Source organism: Candoia aspera, chromosome 3 (assembly GCF_035149785.1).
Source record: "Candoia aspera isolate rCanAsp1 chromosome 3, rCanAsp1.hap2, whole genome shotgun sequence".
NCBI lineage: Eukaryota > Metazoa > Chordata > Lepidosauria > Squamata > Boidae > Candoia > Candoia aspera.
Window position 1 is genome coordinate 71549051 of NC_086155.1, and position 23982 is coordinate 71573032.

Sequence of the window (23982 nt, forward strand, 5' to 3'; positions counted from 1 at the left end):
TTCCTTGAGTTTGACTCATCTGATGACTCTGATGTTCCATGACTAGTCTGATTAATTCTAATTGACCCATCAACCCATTTACCACCTTAATACTGGATTACAAATGAATGTACATGGAAGCCCCCCTGTATTAAAACAATATTGCCTTCATCTTACCATAGCTTGCAATGTGAAACACAGTGACCAAGCATACTCAGAAATAAAACCCTATCTTGTCTTTGTTCAGCATTACCATGATACAGATTACTATATTATGCAAGATTACAACTCCCATGTTCTCATAGAACATCCCATAGAGTATCCTCTGCAGTCACTTTTCTTCCTTCTTCCTTTTTTTTTTAAACTGTCCCTTTCTGTGTATATCTTCCTATTCTTCCCATTTTCTTGTTTAGGTTTGTTTTGTTTTTACTTTGCATCACCTCAACTACTTTATAATTCCCTTTGGAATTTTTTTTTTAAATTCTAGTTTATACATCATAGCAAAATGATCAGGTTGTCTATTACTAAATATCTGAAACAGGGACTAGGAATCTGTGGTCCCTATCAACCTCAGCTACCATGACCAATAATCAGAAATTGTTGAAGTTAGAACCCAAGATCAGGAAAACCATGGGTTCTTCACCACTGATAGAAATCTCTCCAGAGAAATGTAAATGTAAGGGTAAATGTACAGATATTAGCATAGGACAATGATGGACAAATTGAGAGATCATAAAATGGTGGGGGTTCTGCTATATCAAATAAATCAACAAACACATCACTTTGTTCAACTTAAGCTTGTTTTTCTGTATAAAATGTGTCTATTAATATTTTTTATCAGTAAAAGAAATATAATAATAGGGGAATGGAAAGCAGAAACTTGAAATCAAATGATAGCATCAGCTAGCATGAATCAAATAACTTATCCATATGGGTACAGAAGAATCACTGCAACTGTAATTAAATGCAATAATGTTACATATAAAAAAACCAGAAAAAAATAAAGCTGTGGTTTGCAGCTGGAAATCTGTATTCAAAACATATTTCCAGGACTGGGGTAGACAGATAACGTTAGAGTTAGAAAGAACCTACCCAAAGAAGTAACTTGACAGGCTTCAGAAATAAGTAGGTCCTTTGGAGAAATCTCTGATTCATGTTTACGAGTTGCAGTGGATCAGAGAGACTAGGCCCTGAAAATAATAGCAAAGGGTATGCATAAAGCTGAAATATGACTCAGCTGCTACCACATCATTAAGTCAAGCTATCAGAAATATAAATTTATTGTTCAGCACATTTGTTTAAAAACAATAAACAAATAGGCCTAAGTGGAAAATTTTCCAACCTGATTAGCCTGAATGCAATTTTTAAACACCACATTTGAAATTACTGGGCTGTATTTAATATATGTCAACTACATTGGTTTTTATGTGTAATAACAACTTTACAGTAAACTTTATACTTTTCCTATAGTCCCTGAGTTTGGATGTTTTGAAACAGTGAAAGAATAAGACAAATGAAATAGAGGGAACACTATTTAAATACAATTATTTAGTAACCATGTGTTTCATACTCTTGAGATGCCAATGGGATCAATAGGATTGGCAATTTTCTGTGAATGGATTTTGTCATCAGAAATAAGGGAACCCAATGCACCCGTGGCTACTATCGTATCTAGTTTAGGATTCAGATGAAGATCCTCCCCACCAAGGTCTGTGACAGTTAATCCAGTGTGAGCAGCACTTTTTCATCATAATGATGGGATATAAAAGTTTTGGTAGAATATGTAAAGATACACCTCTCATAAAGCTGAAAAAATGTCTATCTTCTCTGGTTTATTTCCCTGTAAAATGGTTTTTCTCAAATGTCAAGAAATTCCTTACACGAAGTGCAGACTTTCCTCATTAAAGCTACAAAAGAATTGAACTAAGTCTTAAAACTGTAACGGCCCAGATAGAGGCAGACTGTTTGCAACAGGGGGATGAAGGAAATTTCTTAAGGTTATGTGAAGCTAAAACAACTGGGAAAACACATTAATATGATGATTAACAGTTAAACTTTTTTAAAGAGAGAGACATAATCTACCTTTTATCCAAATGAAACATAACTGTTCTATATTAAATAGTGTCTGGTACTATTACCAGCAGATGGCCAGAAACCACAGTTGAACTGAGATATTTTTTACAAAAATTACAGGAAGGTTCTTCTGAGCAATGCATACCAAGGTATAGTTCTTCTCTGCTGCAAGAGCTAATGGGAAAGGCAGAGAGAAGGAACTGGGGTCAACTGACATGGGCTGATGCTGCAGTGAGTATCCAAAGACCGCAACGGTTCCAAGCATTACTCACATATTAACAACAAACATTTTTTGAGAAAAGAAGATATGTACATTGATCCATTTGATTTAATCAAATTTTACAAATAAAAATATATATGTAAGAAAGAACACAACTGGTGGGAAGAACAGAACACCAACTATAAACCAGCCATAATAAAAGGGATTCCACACCAACCCTGTCCCCAAGGCCTGAGAGAATTATACCTTAATTTATTTGAGAACTGTGAGTGTTGACTGGGGACATCTATGTCATAGTGTGTGATGTGGCAACGTGATAGCATTGCCTCCCATCATGTCAGAGGAACTATGTCTCCAAAGTCTAGTGATATGAGAGGCTTTGAACCTCACAGACACAGGAAATGTTGCTTCTGCATTGTTTTTTACTTCTCAGAGCTGCTAGGAAACAGAAGAATGACTGGGCTTTCTGGCATTCATTTTGCAACTGAAAAATGAAGAGTCAATACGACAAACCTTCAAACCAATCTTCCCCATATTGATTTCTTCCAGTTTGATGCACTGGACCCCAAATTTTATGGTGGCTGCGAAATGAAGTTGCAAGCAATGTAGCACAAGGGTATTATATAGGGCAAGGCTGTTTCAATTGGCTGTACATTTCCTGGTGCTTTTTATATTGTATTATTTAATGTTCCATGTATTGTTAGCCATGCAGAGTCACTATATTGAGATGGGTGAGTTACATAAATTCTTTAAATAAATAAAAATAAACAAACTTGAGTCTGGTGCAGCACAAAGCATAATTAATTAGCAAATATTCCTGCTTCGTAGCTTATGATGGTGCTTGCAGTACAGGCTTATCTATTATCATCTTAAATATGGTTTATTCAGCCCAATAGTCCAAGTTTGCTCAACACATTGAACTACATGCTAAGCTAAAATGGTGCTGGCTAGTTTGTGGTTCTGAGGGCTGTGCCTCACTTAATGAGAACTGAAATGGCTGAAGCTTGCCAATTCTTCCTTTTAGGCTTCCTCCTTTGTCTGAAGGCTGTAGCACTGAAATGCCATGATTGTATAAACCTAAGCTATGTTTTAATATCCTGCTTCACCATTCACAAATGGAGGGAGCATCATAATTAACTCTGCTTTCAAATCCACAGATGTGCTGCAGACTGAAACTTACATAATCCTTCTTAAAGCTGTTCCTCCTCCTTTACGGCCTACTCTCCACATACAATTCTTATGAGGTCAACTATAAAACAGAATACTGTATCAAAGTCACTGGAGTCACACATCATGTTAAAGCACAAATTGTGGCTTACAAGCCACAAACCCATATTCTTTGCATGGCTAAAGGCAAGAAACAAGACCATCCAGTTTACCAGTGAGGATTGCAGAAAGCTAGTCTGTAGAAATATCCTTTCTTTCCAGCTGCTGGATACCAGATCTATAAAAACATTAATCATGTTGGATGGGATTTTCCCCACCTCTGAGTTGATCATCATTAAGATCAGCACCCTTGCTCCCATTCTTCCATGACCATCTAACTAGCTAAGATTGCTGCATGTGAAATGCCCACCAAAAGCAGATCCTGCTTTTGTAACTTAGTTTACAAACCAAATTTAAATAGGAATTCAGATGAACCAAGAAACTTTAGTTTAAGAAATATGGAGAGAAGTAACAAATCAAGACATAAGTAGGAAAAAGAACAAGCATATGAATAGCTTATTCTCAGACTAGTAAACGATGATTTAATTGACTCAGTTTGCTACTGGGTTTAAATACTGTGCTAAGCCAAAACAAACAAAATAACAAAATTACAGTGCAATTCAGAATTACATAATGGTTTGTTAAGTCTGGTTTACAATGCAGAATATATGAAGTTGGCCACTATGACTTGTGCTACAAAGTATGCTTAAAACAAAGCATGATTTAGTACAATGTGTAAAAACAACTGTGCCTAAACAGAGAGAAATGTATTTGAGGTAAATTATACTGCTATCTTTAAGAGCTGTGGAGAAAGATGATTTTAACCCTTATTTGATAAGTCATGCCTGTCATAATTCCTCCTTCTACTCAAATTTATTTTAATATCATACCTTTCATTTGCAAAGTCCAGAAAGCAAAACTGGTTTAAAGCCAATTTAAATCCCATTTGGCTGTCTGTAGCTTTGTAAATATTTATTTAGCATTTTTATTACTTCGGGATCAGCACTTTAAGCAACTGAGGCGATAATGCTACGGAGGCAATGATGATACCAGTTATAATTATTGCTATGTTCTCCATGGTATTGTGTTAACTGCAAGAAGTATATATATATTCATTATAACACAGGTTATTTTTGGAATTTGGATTCCTTTTTTTCAGCTACAAATAAATTACATGTATCAATCAGCAGAGATAGGCACACATTTGGTAATAAAATGTAAAATTTATATCACCACCCATCTCCCGTTGGGGGAGATGGACGGTGATATAAATTTAAATAAACAAACAAATAAAATGAATTTACAAGCTGTTGTATGCCTACATAAAATGAATTTGCTACCCTGCATTTGTGGAGTATTTTAGGTGGCTCTGGTTCAGATTCTATTGGCATATAATAACTTTCTAGAGAACAAGGATTTTTTTTAAAATAGATTGTTACTACAGATTTTTGGATAGCAAAATTGAGAGAAAGTGCTCATTCATTGTAGGGAAATCTAATCTTATCACTAGTCTAAAATGGAGCAATACAAGGACAATACCATACAATGTCTGGGTCTACACAGTCTACTAAGCCATAATGTATAGTTGGGTTTTTGGTAGGATGTTGTGTAAACTGAGCCATGGTTCACAAGCTGTGGTCTACAGCTTAATGCAACACATGTTTAGAACTATCTTCATGGATCAACTCAGTCAGCTAAAACAGACTGAATTACAACATCATATGTTCAATGCCAGCTGTATTGAGAGAGTGTTCTTCCCCCCCAACAACTAAACCCACTAAATCTGCCTTTTTGGAAAATCAAGCTCACACAATTAATAGTTAGGAAGTCAACAGATACACGCGAAGAACTCATTTAATTTTAATCATTCACATAAAACCTTGCCAGTATAGAATTACTACATACAAAGTTTTTACATATAATGTGGAATACTTATTTGAGAACAAAGTTTCTTTCATGTAAATATACATACAGTATTGAAAGGACCACCATCAATAATACAAATAATCTACAGTAGCTAGAGAACTCCAGTTAAGTTGCTATCTGTAAGCATTTATTTTTTGCTCAAAGTATATGCAAGCATTAGACGAAGTACTGTCTAACTGTACTGGTTTACTCAGAATCTTGTGATTTGCTCATTTGCATTAGTATTTGCGTAAGAGGAGTATGTTGCAAGTTGAAGAAAAGATAAAAATGCAGAGGTACAATGCAGGCTTAAGATTTCACTTCTTATCATGCACCTAACCACAGATTATCCAGTGCTAACACTGCTTTGCAGGGGGCACAGATGATGCTTGTGCAAAATGAAACATGCAAAATCCAACTGCCATTAAGTAAATATTCAAATGACCCAATCCACATTTAATACTAACTCATTAAAAGGCACCCTTAGGCTCTGAAAATCTCTATATTCAGAACTTTCTCTGAATAGATGAGTAGGTTCTACAAGATCAAGACTGTGCTCTTATTTTAACCACAAAGGGGGTGCCACATATTGTATCTCACATCACAGAACACTTGCTTCTCAGTTTATCCTTCTTTCGCTGCTTTGATTTCTTGCCATCCACCTGCAGACTCACATTTCTTCTCTTTTCCAAATTAAGGAGCTCTTCGAAAAGCTCCTGCACATGGTAGTTCGTTTTCGCTGATGTCTCCATGAAGGAGCATTTCCATTTAGTGGCAAGGACTTCTCCTTCACTGGTGCCCACTTCTCTCTGGGTATCATCACTCTTGTTTCCTACCAGCATAATTGGGACTTTCTGAATGTCTCCTTTGATCTGACAAATCTGTTCATAGATTGGTTGAAGCTCTTCTACTGACTGCCTGCTGGTAACAGAATACACCAACATAAATGCATGGCCTTTAGAGATGGAGAGTCTCTGCATTGCAGGGAACTGGTGGCTTCCAGTGGTGTCTGTGATCTGAAGAGTACAGATGTTCTTGTCACAGCTGATCACCTGGCGATAAGTATCTTCAATAGTGGGGATGTATGTCTCCCGGAAGGTCCCCCTTATGAAACGAAGTACCAAAGAACTCTTACCAACGCCAGCAGCTCCAAACACAACCACTCTGTAATCATTACTTTGCTCTGGCATCCTGCTTGTTCAGCTGGGAACCAAAGAAGAATCCTGAATTTACATGCCCCTTTTGGAGAACAGGCCTGTCAAGGGAAATCAACAAGTTAGGTATCAGCAACTGAGGTTCCAACTTGCAATTAAATTCAACAACACCCTTCCTTCCAAAACATTAACACAGCTTCTATATTATGAGCAAGGAGTATGGTGTACAGGGATGACCCTGCCATTAGGCAAAATGAAATGGCAGATTCTAGGAAGAATCACCAAAATACGGGAGAAAAAAACCTGTGTGACACGTAGCCTGCTCTACTGTACACTCCCTACCCCCAGTCCACATCTTCTGAAGTAGGTGCCATCCGATTATCGCTGTGGGAGACATTTTTAATTGCAAGTCAGCTTGCTCTTGTAGATGAAATGGTGCCACCTGTTCAGGCAACAAGAAGTCTCAAAGCATTCCTGAGTGTCAGAAAGCCACAAAGTTTCGCTTCGTAGGTGCACTGTTTTGTAAACACTGGAGTATCCCATTCGCTTGCAGCTAGATGCTCCTCCTTCAGTTGCCCCTCAGAATGCAGATCAGCCCGCTCTCCTCACTACGGCACTGTTCTTCTCTCCCCAAGCCACACATACCCAGGAGCTGGTGCAAAAGCTGATCTGCTGTAATGGCCCCTTGATACAGCTTTCCTCTTCCTCGCCATCATCTACTCTATGTGGACGAGCTTTAAAGCTTTAGCACAGGGTTTCTCAACCATGGCAACCTGGAGATGTGTGGACTTCAGCTCCCAGAATTCCCCAGCCAGCCATGTTGGCTGGGGAATTCTGGGAGTTGAAGTCCACACATCTTAAAGCTGCCAAGGTTGAGAAACCCTGCTTTATCAAGAGTTAAATCTTTTGGAAAAGAGACCCATTGTTAGTTAAAACTTAAATGCTGCTCAAGGAATATGAGACGCTTTAGACTTAGAAAGTATGAATGCTTAAGGAAAGGAACTGCTGGGGATTTTATCCAACAGTGTAGATTTGCCAGCTACGTACAGTATAGGGGTGGATGTTTCTCATAGGGATCTTGTGCCTTGAACATCTTCATAACAAGACAAAATTCAGTAAATGTTTATAATCACCAAATGATCATTTGGAGAAATGCCATTGCTCTTAAAGGCCTAAAAACCCTGCCTCCCAAACTTGTCAGTTCTAGTCTGTATTTCCTACAGGATGATCCCACCCCTGAAAAAAAAAGGCCAGGCCAGGTACTATTGTCTCCCACATAATTTATCTACTCACCTACTATCTGTGTGTTGGCAACTCTCTACTTGCACATCACTGTGCTCTGTTGTGACAATTGAACTGAACAATGCAGTGGAAAATGTAGGATACGAAAGCCCAGAATTGGAATCTTAACTCAGGGCCTTTCCCCACTATTGAATTAGTGTTGTCCACCACCCCTGAGTCAGCAGAAAACAATACCAGCATGAAATCCGGCGTCCGCAGTGCCAATGCCTATCCTACCTCTATTCCTAGGCACTGTCAACCACCACGCTGCTCTCCAGGCTAATAGGTGACCACAGCTAACAGATGCTACCTACCTGGAAGCTCTCCTTCTAAAGTGCCAGAAAAATTGGGGAAAATATACTTTAATGCTGATAGCTAAGGGTGACTTAAGTTATTCTAATTTATGAAGACACTGTGGAGACACAGCAAAAACAAAACAAAACAAAAATGTTGCCAGGGCATGTTAGTGCCATGATTAGACCCAAGTAAAGACACAGTTTTAGCTGTATCCAGGAACATGTTGATTAATACTGGAAAATCATTCTTTCCAAGATACTTTTTCCAAACTTAATACTCTCCAGAAGTATTGGAACTGCAGCTCCTACATTTTGGACTTGGTGTGTGAGGATTCTGGGATTGCAATCCCAACACACAAGGAGGGCAACAGGTTGGGAAGGTCTAAACTACAGTTTAGCTAGTCTTCACCACCCTGAGCATTTTCTTGATGTGTTGAATGCAATTCCCAGTTAACATAACTACAACAGAGGATTCTGTTCACATATTTTTAGGCAATCCAGTAGGGGAAGTTTGCCCTAAGTTCACAGAAAACTGCCTTATATTTGTTCAGACTTTGTTATTCTAGCCCAATTCATCCAAGGGTTTCCAAAGTTTCAAGCACAACTCCTTCCCATAACCAGCTCTCTTTCTCTAATTGGACAAACCAAACAGATTAAAGCTGGGAACTACTGCATGTTCTTAAGGCTGCCACATTTGGCCTACAGAGATTGAGACAACCACAGGTAACAAAGACAGTTTTCTCTCCCCCCCCCCCCGTTTTGTTATCCAATTTTTTGCAGATTCCAGCTGCTTGATCATCTCTCAGGATTTTGTCATATAGCAGAGGCCTATTTCATGGCTATGTAATGTTAAGCAAACCACAATGTGGCTGGTTAGTTTAATGCTTGATATACAAACCTATCCATTACAGTTTAGGATTACATGAAAACCAGATCTATAAAAGGTAAACAGTACCCTAGAGCTACGCCTGATGACTACGTTGATATAACCCTGCAGTGATCTAAGCAACAGGATGGGAGTAGTATGACTTGTCTGATAAACCACGTTAAAAAAAAAGTATCACCGAAAGAAAGTGGGTGGAGGAGACGCGACAACCCGACACCTTTACATCCCATCCTGAAGCACAATATTAAATGTTCATAAGATTAAGTTTCTCAGAAACGAAGGGGAATTTCCTCCCAAGCAACTGTTGGTTTGGGCTGAGATACAAACGTGTTTACGGACACCCGCGTAGTGTGTGTTTGTGCCTCTCCCCACCCCGAGTTAGCGCCATCAAAGAGAGAGAGCGGGGAGAACGCCCATCATCTAACCCGGGTCCCAGTCAAGCTTGGACTCCAATCGCGGAAACGCACACGGAGGCAGAGATCTTTTCCACCACCCTCCGGCCAAGAGTAAATAACACGTGTTTCTCCATCCCAGCACCTGGAGGGTCAAGCAGGCCTGCCGACAGCTCGGTAGACCAAAGAGCGAGGCAGCCTCGGAGCGGGTAGCCCAGCAGACCACGCACACGCACACCAATCTCACGGCCAGCCAGAAGGCAGCCGAGCTCTATCTCGGGGTCTCGCGCCGAGGAAATCGGGGTCCGGCTTTTTTCGTCTCCGCGCCTTCCGGAGGCTGGGGAGGCCAGGCACTCTCCCCACGACCGGGCGGCTCCAGGAGAGGCACTCCCTGACAATGTGCTCCTCCAAGCCCCGGCCGGGGAGCCCGGGCAGGGAAGCACCATCGCGCCCCAGGAGAGGGTAGCTTCGCGGAGCAGCCCTTCCCGGTGCTTTATCAGCAATCCCGGCGGCGGTTGCAGCAGCTTCGCATTTCCCCGATGGCCAGCCCACCTCTTCTCCAGCTCGGTACGGCTGGAATACGGAGCGTGCGGCTCGGGAAGAGATCAGCCCGGCATCACCTTCCCGTTCATTCATTTTTTCCGAGAAGTGGAACATCCCATTCGCATGCAACTAGAGTACAATGATTATCATTAGCAGCAGCAACAATATTATTAATCATTAAAAGAATCCAAACCTGGGGAGAAGAGAATGAAAAACAAAGCAAAACCCAGCTTAAAGAGAAAAAGCTTCGTGGGGAAGCTTTCCTCCGTTCAAAGTGTCTGCGGGCGGGGAAGATTCCATTCCGGCTTTGGCTGAAGTTCTTAGGGTTGCGGAGGGGCGAAGCGTCGACAGAGCTTTTAAATCTAAGGTCGGAAGGAAAGAAGCAATTAACGAGGGTTCTCCCAGCAGGCGACGCCCCCCTTCCCAGTAGAGCGGGCAGTTTCTCTGGTGCGCCAACGCCATACTTTGGTAAGTGCTGCACCAGTTGAATTATCTGCTTGGTCATTCACTGTTCAAAGCGGAAGTACAATCACAGGAATGAAGCGGTAGCCCCCTTATTTTTTTAAAGTGTTCTTTTTAAATAATAAAAAGGGTATTTAAAATACTTCCCTCTTCTGCAATTCTTGCAGCCATCCCAGCTGCCCATTTTAAAACAAATCTAGCAGATCCTACAACAACATTTAAGAACTGTTATGCTTGAAAAAAAAAAAGCAGTGGCTGTGTCCCCATGACATACTTACCCAGGGTTAATTTAACCAGGATTTAGTAAACCATTTTACTAGGTTCAGTGTGCAGCTAGTGTGTTTGCATGACTGCATTAAGGAGCAAACTGCATTAAAGAGTAAAAGTAAGGTTTTGTAATGGTTGCCTATTCTAAAACACTATCAAACTCATGAGCAGGAATTCAAAGATATCTGATTTATTAAAGAATAGTGTGCAGGATCACAAAGAAAGCTGAAAATGATGAAAGCGTGCCAAATTCAAACTAAAAACCCTCAGTGCAGGTGAAATCCCTCCCCCCGTAGAATCTTCTCAAGTTCACAATCCCAGGTGCTCCTAACGGTTCCTGATGGTCTGCAGGAAAAGTCCTTGAACAGAGAACATAACCCAAACATATTCCATTCCCCTGTTTCCACATACAGAGCTTGGTATGAGGTCTCACAGCAGCTCCCTCCCAAACTGAAACGCGCGTCAGCACCATGGCATGTGAAACATTACGATGTATGAACTACATTGAAACAGTGAACATGACAGGTTTATCTTGAGTTACCTAAGTTCATGAATCAACTTGTGTTGTTTCCTCAGCAGCAACACAGTAGCGCCTTCTTCCAGGATATCTTTCAAATTCCCAGTTAACTCAAAAATGTGGGATTTCCTAGAGGTCCCCCATCCCAGTTTTAAACCTGCTTAGCTTGAGATGAGTCAAAGCCAGTTAAGTGCTGCCATTTGCTGTGACCACATTAGGAAGATCTTCAATAGCAGACTTATCCACTGCCAGGTTCACTGGGTGACTGTCAGAAATCAGAAGGAGTCTGGTAGCATCTTTCCAGATAAATAAATTTTATTAAAAGGCATAAGCTTTTGTGACCTCCAGCTCACTTCTTCAGAGAAGCTAAACTGCTGTATTTCTGCATTTTGGCTACCATAGACCAACATGGCTCTCCTTCTGCCGTGTCTACAATAGGTGACTATCAGCCAGGTTTCGGAGTCACCCTCTCTTCCTGTCTATACACACTGGGAATTCTGGAAGTTGTAGGCACAACACATTGGGAAGGCACCAGTCTGGAGAAGGGTGAACTTTGGTCCTTTTTTCCCTCCCTCTTTGTTCTTTACCTATTATTTCTATAATACCAGTAACATATGTAGCATTTCACAGCTGCACAGAGAAAAATTAGATTTTGAGGTCTAACCTTGCTATTGAACAGGAGAAGAAAGGGAAAACCACAGCAGAGGGTGATAAATGTGGGCAAATGCAGGCATGTATATAGAAAGTTTGAGTATACTTAGTAGGAGATAAATCAAAGGCTGGCCAGAAGACAATCAGCATGAGGAAATGAGTTCAGCCTCATTGACTGATTGATATAGCCCACTGTTTCTCAACCTTGGCCACTTTAAAATGTGTGGACTTCAACTCCCAGAATTCCCCAGCCAGCATGTTGGCTGGGGAATTGTGGGAGTTGAAGTCCACACATCTTAAAGTGGCCAAGGTTGAGAAACTCTGATATAACCAGTTGAAATAGGAGAAGCTGTGCTTTCTCAGTGAGGATATGTCCACAAATAATACAGCAAGAAAGGAAATTAAAATGAAAGATACAGATGGTCAGTATCTGTAAAAGTGGGCAAACATTTCAGGTCCCACTTTTTCCAAAATGAAGACATATGTATTGACCAGAAGAGCAACATCTGCAGATTTTCTGCTTGTAACGTTGCAGGCAATCCTATATATCATAAACAGCACTCTCCTCCTTACCCTGAGCTGGTAGGAGTGGAGTGCTGCTGCAAAACAGCATATTTCCCTTTGATTTTTACTCATGGGTTATTTATTTGCATTTAAAAAGCAGACAGATTAATTACAGATCTGTATCTTGGCTTGATTGTCAAAAGTTTTCTATTATTTATTATTCAGGGCAGCTGCACTTCTTCAGCTACTAAAAGCAACATGTTTAATTGTATTTCCCCAGAGGGCAGATATGCTGTATATATATATTATTTCCTCCCTTGCCATACCCAGGCTGGAGAAAGAAAGTGTATGATTTCTGGCTCTGCTTCCATTTATGTATTGCAAAACATACATCCAGATCTAGGAACTTCATTTAAAGACAGAGATTAGCAATTTTCTTTATAGGGCACATGCATTTGGTACTAAACCATGCTGCTATTTTTTTTAAAATTTGGTACTAAACCAAGGAATTGATTGCCTTTCTAATTGACCCATCTTCTATGCCAGTGTTTCTCAACCTTGGCAGCTTGAAGATGTGTGGACTTCAACTCCCAGAATTCCCCTGCCAGCTTGCAAGATATGTGGGTGTCCACATATCTTCAAGCTGCCAAGGTTGAGAAATGCTGTCCTATACCTTTAACTGCTGCCTGGCATGCAAAAAATATAAGGGAATAATTGCAGACCAATAGGTTGGAAATTATGGGGAGAAATTCTAACCCAGTTTGTCATTATTTGCATATCTGTTTGCTCGTTATTGCCAGAAAGAAAAAATACGGTAGCCATGATACTATTGTACAAGGTTGTTCTGTGAGGACTAAGATGGGCTGTATGGAGTATGGTCAGGAGGACAGCATGTGCTTGTTATTCTTGGCATCTGCAGGGAAAACTGAGAAAGAGCTCTCCACAAGAGTTTAGGAAACAGTGCTAATCAGCATAAACAACTAGTGTGCAGGATTCAGATCCAGTGCAGGAAAGGTACATTAGATCAGAATATCCACATATACCTTAGATGGGTCCCCCAACCTTTGGGGTTGTGGGCACATTTGAAGCTTTGAGACATGCCATGGACACTCTGCTAAAGAAGGTGCTTGGGTGGGCTACTAAAGCGAGCATGGCTCTTCACAAAGCAGCCATTTACCTGGAGGCAAAGTAGTGAAGTTGGTCTCAGCCACCTTCTCTGAGCAGGATGTTTTCTACCTTCTCAGCTCTTATATGCCTTTTTCTCTGAGCAGGTGAAAGCAGGTGACCAGAAGTCACTCACAATTTTTCTAAGACTTCCTATATGTGATCTGGAAATATTCTTGGAAAGAGCTTCTTGGAAATATTAGAACTTGATGGTGCACCAGCTTCCCATAAAATTTATTTTGATTAAAGTAATAACAACAATGTTATAAAGTCAGGAGTAGCCTGGCAGACACCAAGTGTTGCAGCGGCCAACACAATCTATGTGTTATTGGTGAATGGGAACTGTGTAGAAGACACTCAGATGAAGTGGTCTGCTTCCTCTTTTCCAGTATTTAGAGGCAACAGATTGGGAAAGCTGAGCCATGGAACATAGTCAACAGGTTCCATAGGAGAGAAATGAGAAACGGTGGTGACTCTGCACAGTTCAGTTGACTCTTTTCACTTCAGAGAACCAGTGTGGGAGGGTGGTTAAGTTATTGGACTAAGATATGGGAGATCCAGGTTCAGGGCCCTAAGCCAGTCACTCTGCCTTAACCTGACTGCCTTCGAAGGGTGGTGGTTCTAGGAATAAAGTGAAAGGAGATGCTGGAAAAAGCCACGCTGAGGTCCCGGGGAAAAACGGAGGGATATAAGTGTAATAAATAAATAAATACATTTCTCAGTCTTTGCCATCTGTAGCTTCATATTGCAAAATTAGGAATGGTGACAGGATAGCTGATGTGGTTACTCCTTAGATAGCATTCCAGGGATTATTTATTCCTGCAAACAGTAGAGCTCAGAAATGCAATGCTCTCAGCTGCAGTAATGTCTGCAGATTAATTCTGTGCCCAAGTCTGTTTTGCGGTTTCCTAATGTTTCTACCCCTTCTATTTTTCTACATTGTTCCCAGGAGTTAGACTTCCTTTAGGTGCTGTGCTTTGACCTCTATTGTTAGAATACAGGGTGTTAATTTCTCCTAGTTTGCAGCCTCCCTGATTCTTCCTGTTTCCTAATCTGAAAAGGCCCAAAGGAAAGAGATTCTTCTTTATGTATTCTTTGGAATGGAATGGAATCATCCAGAGAGGCTGAGACTGCTGGAGAGTGGATGGAGCAATGAAACACTTTTTATTTCTTTCTCATCCAATTAATGAGAATGGGGGGAAATGCTGATAAAATGATTGATGCAGCCCTGTTGTAGACCTTTTACTTTCACTATAGCTCTGAGAACTATAGATTCCCAATATGTATGGCTTCAGGGTATTGCTGATCGAAGTCTTCTTCCTGCTACCTTAGAAAAGTTCTCATTGTTATCGAGCGAACTCTTGGATCTGACCTTATTACGCTGAATGTATCTACTGATTGTATATCCAAGAATCTTTAAGAGTCAATCCTTTTTTGTACAGGAGGGAGTTTTTCAGCTGCAATTCCAGCTGGCTTGAGCTGGAGGGAAAACACCAACCTTCAATTAATGTTTAGAAGACAGCACAAATGTTCAGTAGAAAACTGAAAATGGAGACCACTTTAAGTAGATGGGGAAAAATGGAAAGTATAATGGGAATTTAACTGGCATTTTAGTTTGAATTCTAAGCCTGTTCAGCCCAATTAAATTCCTGAGATGTGTAAAGATAGTGCAAAACAATTAGAGTAAAAGGCTCCTGAACAGAATTATTTTTCTTTTTTATACTACAGTCTTTAAAGCACCCAAGAGCTGGCAGCATTTACTGAATGTTGCCTCTTTCCCTGCATGCTCCAACTGCTACTTAATTGGCCTTGGGTGGCTGCATTATCAAGAACATTAATTTTAAAAGCTAACTTACTTTAAACATTAACTTTGCAACGGGGATTTTTCAGGGCTGCATAAAGCAAAACTATGGCTTCCCAATCTGCTGTTCACCTGGATGAAGATGGGAAGATATGATGATGAGAGGAAGCTATAAAAGCCTTAAACATACACACTTTGGCAAAGAAAGAAAAGACCAAACCAAAACACTGTATAAATTCATGCAATGCACAGTCATGGTTTGCTTAACCACAGTTTATTGATAAGCTATATATTAGTTTTCACAGACTATACTAAGCCACAAACTGTGATGGCTGGCTTTACATAAACCACTTAGCCAAAACCAAACAAATCTTTGCTGCCATCTCTTGGTCCTCTGCATTTTTGCAGCCCAGACAGGTATGCCTACAGCAGCCTTTTTCTACCCATTTTCCCTGGATGAACATACCTATTATTGTTCATTTATTAGGGTGGCCAGATCTGAACTGAATAAATTAACCACCTAGTGACAGCAAAGAGTTAAGAGGTTTTCTGGATCTCTTTGCCACCATCTAGCCATCATTGGGACATTCACAGGCAAGTTCTGTTAGCCCTATATTTATCTAGCATAGAGAGAATGACATCTAAGATCCACTGAACTTGGTATGATTTACTTGTGACAAAATATGAATCCCAGCATTTCTTACACTGCATTGCTTAAATTTCTAGAAGTGTGCATGGGTGTAGAGCAGTGTTTCTCAACCTTGGCAACTTTAAGATGTGTGGACTTCAACTCCCAGAATTCCCCAGCCAGCATTGCTGGCTAGGGAATTCTGGGAGTTGAAGTCCACACATCTTAAAGTTGCTAAGGTTGAGAAACACTGGCATAGAGATCAGGGAGGAGCCTGCCTGAGTCTCTTCCAAATACTTTGCTGTTTCCCAAGACTTAAGGACTGTTTCAGCCCTCCTTGTGTATGTAATGGTTCTTGCCTATTTCCCTCAAGGTCATCTCCCTGATTCTCTACAATGGGATTGCAGGCTTAGACTTGCTTCTCAGGGCCAAAACAAGAGGCTGTGTCAAATATACTTATGTCCATTTAATTTCTCTCTTTGAAATAAGTTACATTATCTGAGTCAGAGTCCAATACAACTGGGAGTGGCTCTGTAGCACGTAGAGTGGGGTGGGGTTTAACTAGGACTGTGGACCCTTCAGAAATACTCAGAAAAAGTGCTTTGGATTGTAGGCAGACCACCTATTCATTAAAGGAGCCCACGTTTTTTCCAGGGTTCTGTAGGGTTCTTCAAAAATGGTACTGCTACTTCAACAATCACATTAATGAGTGAATTCTTTAAAGCAGCAGCATCTACTTTTCAGGCTCTAGAAAAGCTTTAAAAAGGCCAAGCAGCTGCAATCGATAAGAGAGGGGTGATGCTTGGGAAGCACTTCTTCCAAATCATCTCTGAAACTACAGCCCTAGGATTAACTCCTTCCTGTTTTCGAGTGACCCTTCCTACCTCCACCTCCCTGCCAATCACAAACACAGGTATAGTTATTTCCTATAGGGCCAAAGCAGGCCTTAATGCCAAAGTAGCTTTGAATGGAGTAGAAATTAGGCTCAAACTGGAAGAGGGCAGATTTAACCACAACAACAAAATCAGTGGTCCAGCCCATGCAAACAATTTTGCGTAGTCCTCAATAAAGTTGGAGTTTGGAACCATGTCCTACCAGAATATCGTGAGGGCTGAGCAAAGGTACATATCCCAATGTCATCTTGATCTTTTGAAGTGCACATCCCTTTACTCCATGCCATTGCTGGATAAAGTCCAAAGTCATTGGATTGCTTGCACTTCTACTAGATGAATTTCACACCCTGTCTGTGGGATGGAGACCCCTTGCCCACATTCATCTGGCACTGGTATTTTGATACTAGCTGTCAGCTCCTATGATCAAGCTCTTTTAAGTAGCGTGTGGGCTCACTGAGCCTGGTCACGATCAATGCTGATTAATCTTGCTGCTGGCTTTATCCCCAGAGAACAGGAGGACATAACCATGGTGACTGAAAGCCTGTCATGCAAGCCCTTTGAACAGAGAGCTTTTCTATGCATTGACACAAGGATACAGGAAAAGACCCCTCCCTCCCTGTTGATGTACACAGATATATATATAAGCATCTTCTCCCTTATGGGGTTACTGATATGCTGCTGCCCCCACCCCATCTCTCTCTGTGCAATGCCACCTTGCTGCTTGAAGGAGAAAATAGTTCTCCCTGCCTCTTTCTGGCTAGAGAATAATAATATCCAGTGACATCATTCTTAAAGTGCCCATTTTGTATAAAATGAAGGTTGGATTCTCTGCCTCCTGGGGAACAACATGACATGAATTTAGCAGGGGCAGAGCAGATCATTCCATAAATCAGAAGGTCTCCTTACATTTATTTAAGTTTTTCCAATAAAGTTAGTATGGTTTTTCACAGAATTATGTAACAGTTGTTGCATTGAGAAAGTGCCTCAAAGTTTATGCACATTTTAGCATACAAGCTCTCTCTGATCTAAACATTTCCTAATGGAGACTATTTTTATTTCAAAGTGCACAGGATGCATCAATAAACTTGGTGTACCTATTGATTTCTTTCTTTTAGATCAGGTAGTTAAGCCATACCCAGAGATGGATGTTACATGTTTGCATTTCCAAACAAATTGAGTAGCTGCAGGTTCTCTTGTCCCTTTTTCCACTGATCCCTTCTTCTGCTTCTCCCCCCGTCCTACAGATATTATTTCAGGTTGGTTACAGACAATAAGGACAGCCTCGTGTGGCGCAGAGTGGTAGGTGGCACTATTGCAGTCTAAAACTCTCCCTGCGACCTGAGTTTGATCCCAGAGGAAGCTGGATTCTCGGGTAGCCGGCTCAGGTCGACTCAGCCTTCCATCCTTCCGAGGTTGGTAAAATGAGCACCCAGCTTGCTGGGGAAGGTGACGACTGGGGAAGGCAATGGCAAACCACCCCGCTATTGTCTGCCAAGAAAACGTCATGAAAGCGGTGTTCCCCAAAGAGTCAGAAAATGACTTGTGCTTGCACAGGGGATCTTTCACCTTTTTCCACTGACAATAAGGAAAAAACAATAAAAAAGACAGGAGAGAGGATAGTTTATGAGTCCCAGAATCACTTATTATGCTTATTCCAATCCTGTCTGGGGGCCCTTTGGCGTGTGGATTTGAAGACCTGGAATTGTCATAAAGGACAACATTGTGTAGGGAATGCAGAGAGCTGAAACCCTTAGGTTGGGGAAGACTGTGATAAGACACTGAATCACAGTTAGTGGGTTCACCCAACCTAAGATGATATCTAACAAATCACATTACATCTTAGTGTGATGTGTGAACTCAGCCGATTGTTACTTAGCCCAGCAATTCTAAGGTACCAAATCAATGTCTAGCTTGTAGACTTCTCATTTTACCATGAGGTGCTGAAAATGATAAACTGTATCCCCATTCCCATGATACATTTAACTGGATCCATAAGGGTGGTGGTTAGTATGCTGTGAGAACACCAGAAAGGGGTTGGTTGACTTCAGAATCTAACTTCCAGGGGATTAAATTTAATCCAAGTAGATCCAGTCATACACAGGGTTACACCTACTCCAACCAGGCAGCCATTTTGTGATAATAGCAAATTCTGGATAGTTGCCTCATTTTGCATACTTAGTCCTCCAACAACAATAACAACTGCTGGAAAGAAAGTTTTTATGGAAATACAAGCCTCTGTAATGCAGAGCTGACTGCTAAGGTCTGGTAGTCCAGAACATGCCCACATAGCCAGTGGGGAAAGGGCTAATGATCAAATGAAGATTTGCTGGTCTTCTCCTGGTGCTAAAACTCATGGCTCACCAGGCATTTTCTGGAGGACATAGGCAGGGGTGCTATTCCCCAAATTGTTTAATTTATGATTAAATTGGTGTGACAGCATGCTGTCAGAAGCCCCATAAGGACCGTCAGTCTGGATTAAACCTGTGGGAACAGACCGTATATTTCATCACTCTGACAATCCAGGGTGATGTAGCAGACATTGTTTTGACAAGTGGGTTACAAAGTTTGAATCCATGCTGAGCCCTGAAACTCTGGTTAGTCTTGTGAACATTCTAGTCCTCTGCTTAAGCCATTTTGTATCAGTAAAATATATGCTACAGCAACAGCAACCTGCAGGTACATGTCTCATCCCCATGCTTACTATGGGTTATAAGGAGGAGCTTTGGGCAGAGGTACAGTTTAGTAATCCTAAAATGGTCTGCACAGTTCCTGTTACAGCAGCACCAGAAGGAACAGAGATCATTTTGATTGAACTCTCCGTTTTAGATGTCTAGAAGAATTAGGAGAGAAATAATTTATCTGCTGCCATGCTGCTCACCGCCTAAGCAACAATTATGGGGAGCCCAGATGAGAGGAATTTAGATGGAGGTGGGGCAATGAAGCATGTTTACTCCTCCCCTGTAACAGTAAGGTGTTTTTGCTAAATCCTTGCTAGATCTAAATCTTTTTGCTGTATCTAAATCCTTCTGTATGTGTTTGCTTAGGTTAATCCTAAAAATCAAGATGAGGGCAGCAACAAGATGGATGAGTCACTAGTTCTTAAACTGAAGGAGAGGAGCAAGAAGACAAGCAGAGATTTAATGTGCCTTGAAGGAAGCGCATCATACTTTGGCCTTCAGATTGTAAGGAAAAGTCAGGCTCATTTAATCCTGGGGGCTCGAGTAATAATAGCCCAGACAGGTTTTTGGGAGGCTGGAAAGTAGCTGTCCTGTGCGCATGCGCAATCACCACTGGAAGTGGAAAGGGCTTTAAAATATTTTTTCAGCACCGCCACCATCACCACAATCTTGTCCTGTGATGGATTTCAGAAACCTTACCCCTTATTTTTAAATGCACTTAAGATTATTTTTCTCTAAGAGAAAGTAGTTTGTACAACTTTGACAGCTTTTAAAAAAATGTTCTATGCGATGACTGGGCTGGCCTCCAGCATCAACACAATTTTACATTAGTATGCCATATAAATGGAATTAAAAATTTTGGGACAAGAAGACAAAGTCTTTGCTCCACGCTACTTGCCAATATCCCTGAGAACCTGGAGAAGTTGGGATTTGTTCTATCCACCCTCAAAACATTCTGCAAACTTTTAAATAAAGAATTAGAATATCCTATTTTAACAAATCAATGGTTTCATGTTTTAAATAATGTTGCGTTTGTGTCTTCCAATGTTAAGGTATTAATTCATTGAAAAAAATTTTTTTCATGTTTATTGGACATTTTAGCAAATGTTCCAAAAAAAGCTAGTTGTCATTTTTTTTTTTAAATGCTGGAGATGTAATGCATCTGAATGAACTTTAACCCATAAGATTTGGACCTGGTCTTGGTTGTCCTGTGTTGGTTTAAGATTCATATTTGTATTAATATTTTGAGATGAGCATTAAGGTTTAAACATGTGAATGTAATGCTCAATTATGTACCAAAAACTTGGAATATGTCAGTCTGTAAGGAACTTTGGATATTTCAGACTTGGAGTGTATGTACAGTTGAAAAAAAAAACTACCACTCCAGATGTAAAATGCTGGATTGAGGATATGTTCAGTCTTCCAAATGGCCCTTTGTAGATGCAATGGAAATACTGGCCAATATATGTTGGTGTAATTGGCATTTATTCTAAAAATGGATATTTACATACATTTTGATGTATTTTAGGGTTTTTTCCCCCTTTTAATTCTGGCAAATAAAAGTTTTTTTTAAAATTCCAAAACACATTACAACGCAAGGCCTCTAGGGTTCTGTAGCTGTAGGAGAGGTTTGGATCCCAACTTGTCATATTTAAGACTAAACATGCTGAATGCAGGAAATAGTTTAAACTGGTTCAAAGCCTAAAGCTTTTAACAAGCAAAAATGGCTCAACATACTTCACAAGGAATCTGAGATACTTATTGCACAATACTGCAGTGGCCAAAATAAAAACCATTTTGGAAGATCTAATGCAGATTGCCCACAAGCAGAGTGCTTATGGCCAACATGCAGGACCTTACCATAAGTCTTGCATCCAACCCCGACTGAATGACAATTGACAGATTATTTGCCTTGAAGATGATGTGTTAAGAGGAGGAAAGCATTTATTTAATGGGATTTAACTGGGATTAGATTATGAACTGACAAATTAATTAAAACAGCTATTCCTTATACCTTATATAAAAACAGATAAAAGCCAATGAAGAAAAGGCAAGGGTATCAAATAATATAATCAAGGGCCTACTTAGTCTAATCTTCTAGCCTCGACAGTCAATCTGAATTTATACTAAGCCATCCTGCTGCATAACAGTTCCCTTGTTGTTCCCCAGCAATTGGTTTGCAGAATAGTACTGATACTGTGGAGTCCTTGCTGCTCTCTGAGCTTGATTTGCTTGCAGACATTCCACTACCTGACCAAGTATCATCATCAGTGCTAGTGAGTGTGGGGTTAATTTGCTCCGTTTATATACAATAGCTTGCCCTGCCAGTGTTGGTGGGGGTGTGGTTTTCTCCTTGGTAGTTCCTTGACTGGGGTATTGTTTTCTGCTTGTTTGCCTGGTGTTAATTCCTGCTTATAGGGGTGTTGTTGGCTGGAGAGGATGTGTTCTGGTCTTGTTTTCTTCTTAGCTTTTTTATTGTCGCTTTTGAATTATGTGTAAAAATGGTTTATTTGTGTGTGTCTATTGATGGCTGAGCCAGTGTGGTCTAGTGGTTAAGGCAACAGGCTAGAAACCAGGAGGCTGTGAGTTCTAGTGCCACCTGAGGCATGGAAGCCAGATGGGTGACCTTGGGCCAGTTCCTCTCTCAGCCCAACTCACCTCACAGGGTGGTTGTTGTGGGGAAAATAGGAGGAGGAAGGAGTATTAGGTATGTTTGCTGCCTTATTTATAAAAATAATAAAGGTGGGATAGAAAATAAATAAAATAAATAAAAATAAAATTTGTCTGAATGCCAAGCTTCCTGGAATTCCCTAGCATTTTTGGATTTAGCTTGGTCTAGGATGCTCACAGGTTCTCAGTTGAAGCTATGGTTGAGTCTGTCCATGTGTTGTGAGATTAAGGAGTTTTTGTCATGTCTTCTGACCACTAGTTGGGTATTCCTGTGAGATGGGTTGGGCTGAGAAAGAGTGGCTGCCCCAAGGTCACCCAGCTGGATATTATACCTCAGGGAGGCCTAGAACTCAGTCTCCTAGTTCCTGATCCAGCACCTTAGCCACTGCACCAAACTGGTTTCACATAAAAATTGTTTCTGCCCAGTTATATACCAACATATCAGGAAGCTATGTGCTGTTAAAAACATAGAGTTGTATGTTTTAAAAAGTGGGGGTTGGAATCCTCCTGAAGTAATACTGATTCTATTAGGACAGTGGGGTCAACTAAGTAACACATCCTCCCACTTTAAACTCTATCCAGTACTTAGCATTGCTTAGCAACTGTATCACATTGTATTTGCTCATTTACTGCTATAAACTCTGATCCTAACAAGCATTTTAACAGCAACAGGAAAATCTGAATTCTTGGCAACGAAAGAAGTCTCATTTGTATTTTCAACATTGAATTGTCTTCCAGTGACAACCTGTAATATCAAATCTAAATTCTTAAAAGGACTGAAACCTCAAGAAACTTTGGAGTTGAAACCTTGCACCACTGTTGGTTCCAGGGCTGCTGTTGGGGAGTTTTAACCTCATGATGTGAATCCCCCTTAATTCACTGATTTCTACACCATGGTGATCAATCTGCAACTTCTCTGATCTAGCAACTGAAAATTGATAGCAATTTCCCATAATTTTGATGAGGGAAATGCACAAATACTATAGTGCAAACCCTGTACTGTGTAATGAGATGGGTGGCCATATAACTTGAACTTAAATATATTTAAAAATACCACACACACAACCACTCCAGATTCCCAGCCAAAAATCTGAAAATTCTGGTTCCATCCATTTGCATAGTATGGACCTGTCCAATCTCCAAAATAGTATCAAATTTGGATTGTTTCCCTGCCCACTGCAATCTTGTTAAAAGCATTTTTCAGCCACCCCTGCTATGAGCCAAGTTCCCCAACCCTGATGCCTACCAGCTATTCAATTATTAGCTAAAGATGATGGAGATATATTCTAATACATCCAGAAGACATTGTGTGGCTCATGGAAGTTCCTGAGCATTCTGCTATTTTTCACAGATTATTGATACATCCATTGCGTTTTAATCTCCATGTGAAGATCTTTGCCCCCTCAATTTCTATATCCTAGTCTGTTATTAAAGGAGGAACAAAGAAAAAGCAACCATCCTCAAACCACCTCTTGAAATTGCCTAAAATGGGAAGCTTTATTAATAGTTCATATGAAAGTCACCATCTTTAAGCATTATCTTCCACATGCTCATCATTACATAAAAAAGGGTCACACCTACTAATGCTGGTCCCCACTATCCAAATAGAACCTCATCTCCTTTCTCGGCTGATTCAGTACATTAACTCAGGAAGCAATTGCCCCATTTTTCCCAAACCACACAACTACAGCAGCATTGAACTGAGTCTTTGAACAGGGCTATGTAAAACAGAGGAGAGGAATAGCATCTGTTCATCTTCCTGATGTTTTGCTCCAAATGATACTTATTTATAGGCATGTCACATTTTATTCT

General features: G+C 40.5%; 1 protein-coding gene across 1 annotated transcript; it reads right to left on the minus strand.

Annotated features, from left to right (window-relative positions):
- Positions 1 to 5736: 5736 nt before the first annotated feature.
- Positions 5737 to 10425, minus strand: DIRAS3 (DIRAS family GTPase 3). The gene is made up of 2 exons (XM_063300145.1): positions 10129 to 10425; positions 5737 to 6638 (listed from the first exon to the last, which is right to left on the minus strand). Exon 2 carries the CDS (start codon positions 6571 to 6573, stop codon positions 5980 to 5982), a length of 594 nt encoding a protein of 197 aa, XP_063156215.1. The 5' UTR covers positions 6574 to 6638; positions 10129 to 10425; the 3' UTR covers positions 5737 to 5979.
- Positions 10426 to 23982: the final 13557 nt, after the last annotated feature.

What these genes read in the sequence shown, in the direction of transcription:
- DIRAS3 (XM_063300145.1), bottom strand. Translation starts at nt 6,573, where the DNA reads ATGCCAGAGCAAAGTAATGATTACAGAGTGGTTGTGTTTGGAGCTGCT.